At 44.0% G+C, this 12,500-nt stretch overlaps 1 protein-coding gene across 1 annotated transcript in view; it reads right to left on the minus strand.

Annotated features, from left to right (window-relative positions):
* The window catches only part of slc15a4 (solute carrier family 15 member 4), a 46,890-nt gene that overhangs the window by 16,575 nt on the left and 17,815 nt on the right, over window positions 1–12,500 (minus strand). Inside the window, exons 6-7 of the mRNA XM_053236206.1 lie at window positions 10,759–10,939; window positions 3,732–3,890 (exon numbers count right to left, since the gene is read on the minus strand). Coding sequence (XP_053092181.1) covers window positions 3,732–3,890; window positions 10,759–10,939 — 340 coding nt within the window. The remainder of the gene's footprint in view (window positions 1–3,731; window positions 3,891–10,758; window positions 10,940–12,500) is intronic.

Raw genomic sequence — 12,500 nt, forward strand, 5'->3', positions numbered from 1 at the left:
TCCCATGATTCACATGTAATCCACTCTGGAAAACTGCAGCAAATTTCCGGAAAGTGGGAGCCATTTTCTTTACAGAATGACTAAAAATTCTAAAAATAGCACAAAAATATGTAAAAACACCAAAGTAACTATATACAACAATAATAGCAATAAGAAAAAAACAAAAAAAACAAAGAATCTAAATAACGAAGTTGATTATTTTCCTATCATCGTCTTATACCACGGCAATTTGACAATGATTACAATTTTTATTCTTTAAAGAATGACTTAATACCTTTTATCCATTTAAAGTTACATTTAATTTTGTGGAACATCCATGAAACAAGTTAGTTCCTGTTCTCACTTACGTTGCAGCTGCGATTAACAGTCGTTACATCGGTAACAGCTTGTCATGTTACCGAGAAACCGCAAAGCATACAGACACGATGACGTATCAGAACGAGCGCATTAATATTACCTGTGATTTGGAGCTGCGCTACTGTCAGAGCTGCTGCTATAGAGAATTCATCAACACCTTCTGACCAATCAGAATCCAGAATTCACAGCGCTGTGGTGTAAAAGTAGTTATACAGTTATTAAAAATTTTCTCCGTTAGACCTGGTAGATCTTTATATCCTCCCTCATCTATTGGGCTTGCTTTTTTCTTTCTAAAAATATTAGCTGTATGATATGCTTATTAGAAACTTATTTTAAAAAAAATCCCCTGAAGGATGAACGCTTGGATGAGGTTTTGTATCCGTCGTCTCCCCCGCTGGGCCCGTGGTGCACGATATCCACAGGGAGTCTGTCCATGTCCGCGTCTGCACGTGTGTGTGTGTGTGTGTGTGTATGTGTGTATGGTCCAAAAACAGAAAGCCGGCTGTCACATAATGGATCGGACAGTGGACTCCATTAAAAGGGATTTATTCAAACAGAATCGGGCCAGAGGAGAAAGCTGGGATCCGTCACATTTCCTCACGCGTGACTCCCGCAGTGTTTCCCCCGAGCTCGGTTCGGAGCGCTGAGGTTTTATTTTAAGGTTCCTCGCCATTATTTGGCTCCTATTTGCATTTCACAGGAGGGTTCAGCATAATGAAATGTTGGTGTTGGCTTTGAAAGCGTGAGATCGCACTCAAACACAAACCCAGCTCGCTGATTGCTATCTTGGTCGCACTGTTCGTTAACTAATAATAGAAAAAGTCTTCTTATTTTTTTCCCTCTTCATACAGTCTGGCATTGAATGCTGATGAGTTTCACAGCTGACGGTTTGGATGAACTGATCTGAAGCCGAGCGCTGCTTTCAGACTGATACTGGACTAGACGGATCGATTAGCGTCTGATTTTCAAAACAAATTCATGCGTGTGAATGTGTGTGATGTTGACCAGCGTGTTGCTGTTTTTACAAAGCATTTAGTCAGGATCATGATTTCATAACAACAATATTTAAACACCTTTTCCAATCATTAAAATGAGCTAAAAAAAAATAACAAAGCTTGTGCTTTAAGGTGAGATAATGCAGGTAGATGAATAATAAAAGAAAAAATAAAATAAAGAATTTCAAAACCAGCTGCATTTAATATCCCATTCCGCACAATTCACTTTAAAGGAGGCTTTAAGCTCCACCCACTTTACACAGTTAACTATGAAGGAGGCTTTAAGCTCCACCCACTTTACACAGTTAACTATGAAGGAGGCTTTAAGCTCCACCCACTTTACACAGTTAACTATGAAGTTCTACCTCATTTCGAACTTAGCACAAGTAAGAATGTTTTAAACCCCACCCCCAGTTAGCACAGCTGACTCTGAAGAAGGCTTTAAGCTCCACCCACAATCAGTTTTAAAGGCTTCAGTTTTAGGCTCCACCCCACTTGGCACAATTAATTTTGAAAGCTTTAAATTCTGCCTCATTTAGCATATTAACTATAAAGTAGATTTTAAGCTCCGCCCCACTTACCAGCCCACTGAGATGCTAAGAATGGGATCATAAACCAGCCAAGGACACTGGGGTTGTTCTTTAAAACCACATACACACGCACGCACACACACACACACACACACACACACACACACACAGGCTGCATGGTAATTGTTGTAAGTGCGAGTGTGGAGGGAAACCTGGTTGAAATGGCCGTCCTCTGAGTGAGAGTGTAATAACGTACCGCTGCTCCAGATCGATCGTCTCTGATTGATAGAGCCGCAGATTTCTCACAAAGCCGTGTGTATAAAAGCTCACACTCGGCTCGGGACACTGCACGAGGATGGAGGGCGCTTTAAAAAGGCCACTCGTTTATCTGAAGATTCATTAGAGTGAATGAATGAAACCCGAGGAAAAAAACTCTATCGTTAGAACAAAGCGGATGAAACCATCACACAGTGTTTTCAGTGCAGGAGAGCTGATGGAGAAATGAGACGAGGTTTTTCACTCATTCAGGTTGTTCTTTATATCTAACAGCTGGAAGGTCAATCAGCTGGACTCTCTTTATAACCCTGAGGAAATGATGAAGCTCCTTAGACCAGTAGAGGAAAAAAATCCCTTCTACGCCATGTAATACACATCATTCTACACCCATCTCCACCTCGCTCCACACACACACACACACACACACACACACACCTCCGCCTCCTTCCACACACACACACACACACACCTCCGCCTCCTTCCACACACACACACACACCCATCTCCACCTCGCTCCACACGCACCTGCCTCCGCCTCCTTCCACACACACCTCCACCTCCTTCCACACACACACACACACACACACACACACCTCCGCCTCCTTCCACACACACACACACACACACACCTCCGCCTCCTTCCACACACACACACACACCCATCTCCACCTCGCTCCACACGCACCTGCCTCCGCCTCCTTCCACACACACCTCCACCTCCTTCCACACACACACACACACACACACACACACACACACACACCTCCGCCTCCTTCCACACACACACACACACACACACCTCCGCCTCCTTCCACACACACACACACACCCATCTCCACCTCGCTCCACACGCACCTGCCTCCGCCTCCTTCCACATGCACCTGCCTCTGCCTCCTTCCACACGCACCTGCCTCTGCCTCCTTCCACACACACCTCCACCTCCTTCCACACACACACACACACACACACCTCCACCTCCTTCCACACACACCGACCTCCGCCTCCTTCCACACACACACACACACACACACACACACACACAACCCCCCTCCGCCTCCTTCCACACGCACCTGCCTCTGCCTCCTTCCACACACACCTCCACCTCCTTCCACACACACACACACACACACACACACACACACACACACACCTCCACCTCCTTCCACACACACCGACCTCCGCCTCCTTCCACACACACACACACACACACACACACCTCCACCTCCTTCCACACACACACACACACACACCCCTCCGCCTCCTTCCACACGCACACACACACACACACACACACACACACCTCCACCTCCTTCCACACACACACACACACACACACACACACACCTCCACCTCCTTCCACACACACCTGCCTCCGCCTCCTTCCACACGCACACACACACACCTCCACCTCCTTCCACATGCACCGACCTCCGCCTCCTTCCACACACACACACACCTCAGCTTCACCTGTGACCTTTACAATGGTTTAATCCCACCTACAGGTGAAAGTAAAGGCTCCCTTACTTCTCTTATTTGTGTTTGTGTGTTTGTGTGTGTGTGTGTGTGTGTGTACCTGCAATGCTGGCGAAGATTTCACTGATGCCGATGAGGACATACTGAGGAATTTGCCACCATATCGGCAGGTTGGCTGCGTAATACGTCACTCCGCCGAGGTCCTGATTGATCAGCTCCTGCTTGTGAACGATGTCCAACCTCTTTGTTTCCAAGATACCTAAACACACACACGTCAAAATGTATTGGTTATTGTTAAAAATGTATATGGTTATTTTAAAAAGCTAAATTACAGGAAATTTTCGTATAGGTTTCATGACGATTGCTAACGTATGCAAGTGAAAAAGCAAAGCTGCAGTAAACAGATTGTAGCTAGGATTTATTTTGATACAGTATTGTATGGTTATGCTAATAAAGCGAAACTGAAGAGAGATAGGGAAGAAAGCATATTACTTCATTACATTATATAATTATTTTGCACGATTTAAAATACCTCAAAGAAAGAAACAGACAGCTTTAGTCACTATGCTGACCATTTGCACTGGATTTCCCCTCCAAAATATTGCTAAGTTGTTGAGTTTTTCTTTCTCCTACAGCAGATATTAATAATCTAAGCTCAGATCGAAACTGAGTAATCAGTGCTTAACATTTACACATGGTTCATCCTCTTACTGTTACTACACGAGTAAAAATAAACCAGCCACTGAACAGCACAGCAATCCATGCAATTTCAATTAAACCTTGTATGAGAGTGTGTGTGTGTGTGGGGGTTCCTGGAGGAGTAGTGATTAGGCCTCGGTCCTACTCTCACTGTCACGGCCCGGGTTAGATTCCCGGCCAGGGAACCAACTCCAGCCACTAGAGCTGCACGAGACAGTGTGCTCTCAGTGCCGGTCGCAAGCCTGGATAAAACTGGGGAGGGTTGCATCAGGAAGGGCATCTGGTGTAAAAACTGTGCCAAATCAAATATGCCGACCGCCATGGCGACCTCTAATGGGAGCAGCCGAAAGAACAACAACAATGTGTGTGTGTGTGTGTGTCCAGGATGAAACAGCGAGGGGCAGAGGGGGGCAGTCAGAAACAAGTCTCAGAGTTTCATGCGTCAGAACTTGCAGTGTATGTGTGTGTGTGTGTGTGTGTGTGTGTGTGTGAAGAGAAACAGACTATTAATAGATTAAGTGTCAGGTCAATAGCAAAGCATCATGTGAGTCAAAACATCTTATCTTTCTCATACACACTGTCTGTGTTACAAGAAAATTTGCCAACATCGTCTCCTGTGAGTGTGTTGTGACCGCTACTGTTGTCGCTGGTGGGTTTATGTCCGTTGGAGGCTCTAAAAAAGAAACTGAATCAACTCAATTTATTAGGGGTCCAAGCACTAGAATTATTTGTTTAGCAGTCCAAGAATTATTTATTTGGGGTCCAAGAATTATTTATTTGGGGTCCAATCACCAGATTTTTTTAGGGGTCCGGGCACTAAAACGTACTCATCTAGTGACCCAAGAACAAAATTTATTTATTTTATAGGTCCGAGTACTAAATTTATTTGTCTAGGGGTCCAAGCACCAAATGTATTTATTTAGGGGTCCAAGCATTATTTACCTATTTAGGGGTTCTAGCACTAAACTTCTTTATTTAAGGGTCCAAGCACAAAATATAGGAGCCTTATCTAGGGGCCAAAGTACTACATTTATTACTTTGGGATGCCCAAGCATCATTTATTTAGGAGTCCAATCACCATTTTTTTTTTTTTTTTTTTAGCTCCAGGCACTAAATTTATTTGTCTAGGGGTCCAGGCACCAAAGTTTGTTTTTTTTTTTAGGAATTTATTTAGTGATTCAAGCATTGTTTATTTATTTAAGATTCCAAGCACTAAATTTATTTAGACCGAAGCGAAAATGTACTTATCTAGGGGCCAAAACACTACATGTATATATTTAGAATGCATATGCACCCAAGCACTAAATTTATTTATTTTTATGCCCAAACACTAAATTAATTTTTTTAGGCATTCTAGGAGTAAATTTATTTAATTTGGGATCCTATTTATTTGTTAGTGTCCTTACTATGGTTTGTCTTCATCCACAGGAAAAGGAGCTGAAAATGTGTTTCATTTCTATTCTATTTTTGTTTAAAATCTGAATTGTGTAGATATTTAGCTCTTCAAAGATACACTGCATTAATGTGAGGACAAGTCTTATTATATATACACATTATTAGGAAAAGGTGAAATCCAGAACCCTTAAGGGACCTTAGGTGTGTCTTAGATTGTTTCCCTGTAAGAAAGAGTTCTACACTAGAGTGTAATGTTCAAATAGCTCACATTGACAACACAACTCTCTCTCTCTCTCTCTCTCACACTCACACACACACACACACACACACACACACACACACACACACACACACACACACAGATTACAGACAGTAAAAATTCACCAAGACACTGAACTCAGATTAAACAAACTCGGCTTTGTTCCTGAGGACAGAAAAACAACATTTCAGGAGCAGAGGATCCTGCCTCAGGCACAAACTGTGTGTGTGTGTGTGTGTGTGTGTGTATGTGAGTGTGTGTGTTTTCCAGCTTTGCCAGGACTAACAGGGTGGCCAGGTGTGTCTGTGTGTGTGTTTGTGTATACATTGGAACAAGGTTGTGTAAGCGTTCAGCGTCCTATCATTGCTGTTCCCTTAAGCTACCAAGCTGCAATGGATTAAAGGAGATGCACTAAGCTGCAAACCAAGTGTGTGTGTGTGTGTGTATGTTTGTGTGATATAAAAGTACTCCGGAAAATGTGTTTAGTGTGCATACACAGTCCAAAAAACTGAGTGTACTACACCAAGTAGAACTGGGCAATATGGGAAAGAATTTTTTTCTGCAAATATTCTGCAAATTTATGTAATATTTCTCATTATCGCACAGCGCTGTTGAATTCTGGATTGTGATTGGTCAGAACGTGATTCATTTTCTCTAACAGCAGCTCTGACAGCAGTGCAGCTGTAAATTCCAGGTTTATATTAATGCGCTTGTTCTGATACACTATATTACCAAAAGTATTCGGTCACCCATCCAAATGATCAGAATCAGGTGTCCTAATCACTTGGCCTGGCCACAGGTGTATAAAATCAAGCACTTAGGCATGCAGACTGTTTTTACAAACATTTGTGAAAGAATGGGCCGCTCTCAGGAGCTCAGTGAATTCCAGCGTGGAACTGTCATAGGATGCCACCTGTGCAACAAATCCAGTCGTGAAATTTCCTCGCTCCTAAATATTCCACAGTCGACTGTCTTTATCATAACAAAATGGAAGAGTTTGGGAACAACAGCAACTCAGCCACGAAGTGGTAGGCCACGTAAACTGACGGAGAGGGGTCAGCGGATGCTGAAGCGCATAGTGCAAAGAGGTCGTCGACTTTCTTCACAGTCAATTGCTACAGAGCTCCAAACCTCATGTGACCTTCAGATTAGCCCAAGTACAGTACGCAGAGAGCTTCATGGAATGGGTTTCCATGGCCGAGCAGCTGCATCCAAGCCACACATCACCAAGTGCAATGCAAAGCGTCGGATGCAGTGGTGTAAAGCGCCGCCACTGGACTCTAGAGCAGTGGAGACGCGTTCTCTGGAGTGATGAATCACGCTTTTCCATCTGGCAATCTGATGGACGAGTCTGGGTTTGGAGGTTGCCAGGAGAACGGTACATTTCGGACTGCATTGTGCCGAGTGTGAAATTTGGTGGAGGAGGAATTATGGTGTGGGGTTGTTTTTCAGGAGTGGGGCTTGGCCCCTTAGTTCCAGTGAACGGAACTTTGAATGCTTCAGGATACCAAAACATTTTGGACAATTCCATGCTCCCAACCTTGTGGGAACAGTTTGGAGCGGGCCCCTTCCTCTTCCAACATGACTGTGCACCAGTGCACAAAGCAAAGTCCATAAAGACATGGATGACAGAGTCTGGTGTGGAGGAACTTGACTGGCCTGCACAGAGTCCTGACCTGAACCCGATAGAACACCTTTGGGATGAATTAGAGCGGAGACTGAGAGCCAGGCCTTCTCGACCAACATCAGTGTGTGACTTCACCAATGCGCTTTTAGAATGGTCAAAAATTCCTATAAACACACTCTTCAACCTTGTGGACAGCCTTCCCAGAAGAGTTGAAGCTGTAATAGCTGCAAAAGGTGGACTGACATCAAATTGAACCCTATGGGTTAGGAATGGGATGGCACTTAAGTTCATATGTGAGTCAAGGCAGGTGACCGAATACTTTTGGTAATATAGTGTATGTTACCGTTTCTATAGTAACAGCTCATTCACAGGGACGTGTACGGAAAACGCTCCACATTAACGGATTAAAAACGTGCGTTATTGATAAATGATATGGTGAAGTTTTCTGTAAGAGTTTTCTGTAAGTTGTGCTGGTATAGGAAAATAATCAACTCTCGTCGTTGATTAGTTTACTGTAACAGCATCATGTGTTATTTAATTCATCAGTTATGACATTATTCCATCACAGAGATAAGATTATTAAGCTTATGCCTAGAAATATGTGAAAGATTTCAGCTTGAAATTTGTTGCTAATACACTGAATGCGCCAACGTATGAGAAAAAATGACCCATATAAGATATTTTCACTTGCTTCTATATAATGTTTGTTCATTTTTATGCAGTGAAAATATTGTCCCTTGACAATTATATGATGCTAATTAGTAAAATAAAAGTACAGAGTGGCTTTATTATCTAGGCGTGCTGCTGGATCACAGAGCAGGTCGGCTCAGAACAGGCATTTCGCTGACGGACTGGCTGAAAGTGCGTGTGTGTGGGAGTCACTCTCTACACCAGGTGCTAATTTTCACCTGAATATACCGTAACCTCAGAGCTGTGAAGAACTCAGCTGCTGTCTTACAGTTTCTCCTCAGCAAGATTTCAACAAATCCAGCCTCCTGCGCTAGGATCAAGTTGTAGCTCTTACTCTTACTGAAGCCGAGACGAAATATCCAGCAGCAGAGATTTGTCAGGAATGAGGATGAGGAAGCAACAACTCATCTTTGTTTTGCTCTGGTTGCTACGGTGACGGGTTTCACGGATCGAAACCTACATACTGGAGCCCGAGATGCCTAGATGCTCTCTCTTTCTGAAGGGCTAAAACATTATGGGCTCATTAATATCCAAATCCATTTGCACTCTGAATGTTTTTGGAAAAAAAATTGCACACATTATTGATCTAATGCAAGACACACAGTAACTCGGGGAAAAAGTCCAAGCTGCAGTAAACGCTAGGCTTCTGAATAAAGTTAATACACATGTCTGTGTATGTATGTATGTGGGGTGCCAACATTTTTGTCCCTTTGAGGTCTGAGGTGTGTGAGTGAACAGGACACTGCACCCACAACGAGATAAATACAAACCTGAAACACAAACATTTCTGGGAGTGTTTCTCTGCGAGAACATCTCTTCCCTGCACCGGCAGAAAATTGTGTTTTGGACCGTGTGTGTGTGTGTGTGTGTGTGTGTTTGTCTTCATTTTTCTCTCTATCTGTCTCTCTCTATTTCTGCCTGTCTGTCTTCATCTCTCTATCTGTGCCCGTCTTTTGCTCTCTCTTTATCCGTCTGTCTCACCATTTCTCTCCCCGTCTCACCCTGTCTCTCTCCCTGTCTCTCTCCCTGTCTCTCTCCCTGTCTCTCTCCCTGTCTCTCTCCCTGTCTCTCTCCCTGTCTCTCTCCCTGTCTCTCTCTCATCATCTCTCTCTTTCTCTCTCTTTCTCTCCTGACTATCTCTTTGTGTGTGTCTCTATCTCTTGCTCTTTCTCACTGTCGTTCACTCTGTGCCTGTCTCGTTCTGTTTGTATCTGTCTGTCCATCTCATCCCCTCTCTCTCTCTCTCTCTCTCTCTCTCTCTCTTTCTCTCTCATCTCTCTAGAAAAGACGTGAAACTAATTAATATTTCTGAACTGCACAGCTGAACTGCATTAACACACTACAATAATACAGCACATTTATGCAAGATACAGAAGCAAAATGTAATATTTTACTTTTAAAACACAAGCGTGACCTTGAAATCCGTAGATGAATGTAAAGAGAATGTGATTCTGAGAGAGAGAGAGAGAGAGAGAGAGAGAGGGAGAGAGAGAGAGAGAGAGAGAGAGAGAGAGAAAGAGCGGGAAAGAGAGAGAGAGAGAGAAATCCAGAGAGAAAAAGGGGACAAAGAAGTGTATCATATATGACTCTTTTTCCCATGATGCACCATTTACATAATCACCCCTATTATTAGTGCTTATTATACCGCATACACACACACACAAACACACACACACACGTACACACAAGACATTTGTCCTTGCAGTGCCGATAGCGCTTCTGTTAGTGTGTGTGTGTGTGTGTATGTGTGTATGTATAGGGGGAGAGGAAGGGACTCTCCTGAGAAAAAGAAAGCAAGTCCCCAAGGTTCTCATTAGAATATGCTCTCTATCTCACACACACACACACACACACACACACACACACACACACACACACACACACACAGAGTTTCTTTAGCCAACTAAACAACGCAGAGTCTATTAATAACCTGCATCTGTATCTCTGTTCCCTTTTCTAATCCACACTCGTCCACGCCCCCTGTGCACCTCAGGGTGTCAATCAATGTATTAGGCCACGCCCACTCTGACACAACTCAGATCAGCAGACTGAGCTGGAATTTTGCTGAATGTTTATCACAACAATCCCAAGTTCCCTATCTCGCTCTTATCCCGAGTGTGTGATTATGTAGCACATATAAATGTGCTGTGTCACTGTGTGCGCGTGCGCGTGTGTGTATGTGTGTTTAGTGCATATGCACATTTTCAGTAAGATACTAAGAGGTAGGTGATTTCTCACAGGAAGTTAATACTAATGAATTGTATTTTTATGTATAATTGTGCTTTAAAATGGAAAAGCACCATGAGACACAGTGTCTTACAAAACACACACACACACACACACAGCCTCTCGAGAGCTTTATCACAAGCATGTGAAGTTAACAGTTCACACTTCTGCAATGTTTATTAAAGAAGTGTTAATGTGTGTGTGTGTGTGTGTGTGTGTGTGTAGTCTCACCAGCAGCGACGGCAGAGCACATGATGAAGAACATTCCGACGGCGATCCTCTTCAGCGAGGACGGCAGCAGGCCTCTGCGCTTCAGCATCGGATCCACAACTTTATCCTTCAGAGGAATCAGCATCAGGATCAACACGGCGTCCACCATCGTCAACCACGCAGCCGGGAATATGAAGCGCGCCTACACACACACACACACACACACACACACACACAAGAGGGGTTACGCTCATGACAATAAACAAATACTTTGAAATCTACTAAATTGTCTGTCTGTCTGTCTCTGGCCTGTTACTCATATCTCCAACCATCTGTCTATCTGTCCATGTGTCCATCAGGGGGTCTGTCTCTCTGTCTAATTTCTCCAATTATCTGTCTGTCCATTTGTCCATCAGTCTCTTCTTCTATTTGTCCATCCCTCCATTTGTCCAACAGTCTGTTTGTTCTATCCATTCATTCTTCCACTCGTCCATCTGTTTGTCCGACTTTATGACCCTTTGTCCATTGGTCTGTGTGTTTGCACATCTGCCCATCCATCTGTCTGTCTCTCTGTCTGTCTTTCTGTCTATCTGTCCATCAGTATGTCTCTTCTCCTCTCTGTCTCTCCGTCAGTTGATCAGACTACCCATCCTGTCTTACCACCTGTTGATCTGTCTCTCTCTCTCTCCAACTGTCTCTCTGTCATGGAGTCTCTGTGTTTGTGCGGATCTCTCCCAGACACTCGGCAGTTAGTGGAGTCACTGATGGAGACGAGACGTGCTCGTTATCTGATGTCTCACTTTTCCCACAAGTAAAGTAGGTTCACCGAGTGTGTGTGTGTGTGTGTGTGTGTGTGTGTTCGTTCCGCTAATCCCACATCCTCAGCACCCCCATGTGGCCAAAAACAGAACTCTTCTACCAAATCCACTGTTACAGAGAGATAAAAAGCAGCGAGAGAACGGACGAAGGCCATGAAAGCATTAACACGACACGGCTGAAGCGAAGGCACACACGAGGCTGGGCTGATTAATGAGCGGAGGAGTGACGGAGGAGAAAACGGAGCGGTCGGAGCAGGGAAAGGTGTTAAACGTCTGCGTGGCATTTCACAAAAGGCTCGCTAATGCTGGAGCTAATTACGTAAAGGTTCTCTTTGAAGGCCAGAGGAGGAATAAATTGCCATGGATTGAACTGCGACGTTTATTTTAATGAATACTCTCACGCACACACACACACACACACACACACACACACACACACACACACACACACACACACCACACAGACTGAGTGCAGCCATGTCAGAGGGTGTGTGTGTGTGTGTGTGTGTTTCCCCCGAAGGTCATATTTCACTCAGTAATATTTGAGCTGAAGTCGGTCGTGTGTTACTTTAATGCATCTGATTCGCTGCTTTATTAAAGTCGCATTACTCATTACTGTTAACTAATTTATACAAATCGCTCAGAGCATGCTCTATCCTTCTCTCTCTCTCTCTCTCTCTCTCTCTCTCTGCACTTCTTTTCCTTCCATCATTAAGTGCTTTCTCTCTTGTTTTTTTCCCTCCCCTATCCTCATTCTGTCTCTCTCTCCCTCAGTCTCTCTAGGTCTCTGTCTTACACACTCTCTCTCTCTCTCTCTCTAGCTCTCAGTCTTTCTGTTGTTCTCTTCCTCTCTCCCTCTCTCTGTGCTCTGTTTGTTTCTCACTGTCTGCCTCTGTCTCACTTTCTCTATCACACTATCACTCTCTGTCTAGCTGTAGCTCTCAA

Source organism: Pangasianodon hypophthalmus, chromosome 8 (assembly GCF_027358585.1).
Source record: "Pangasianodon hypophthalmus isolate fPanHyp1 chromosome 8, fPanHyp1.pri, whole genome shotgun sequence".
Classification (NCBI taxonomy): Eukaryota; Metazoa; Chordata; class Actinopteri; order Siluriformes; family Pangasiidae; genus Pangasianodon; species Pangasianodon hypophthalmus.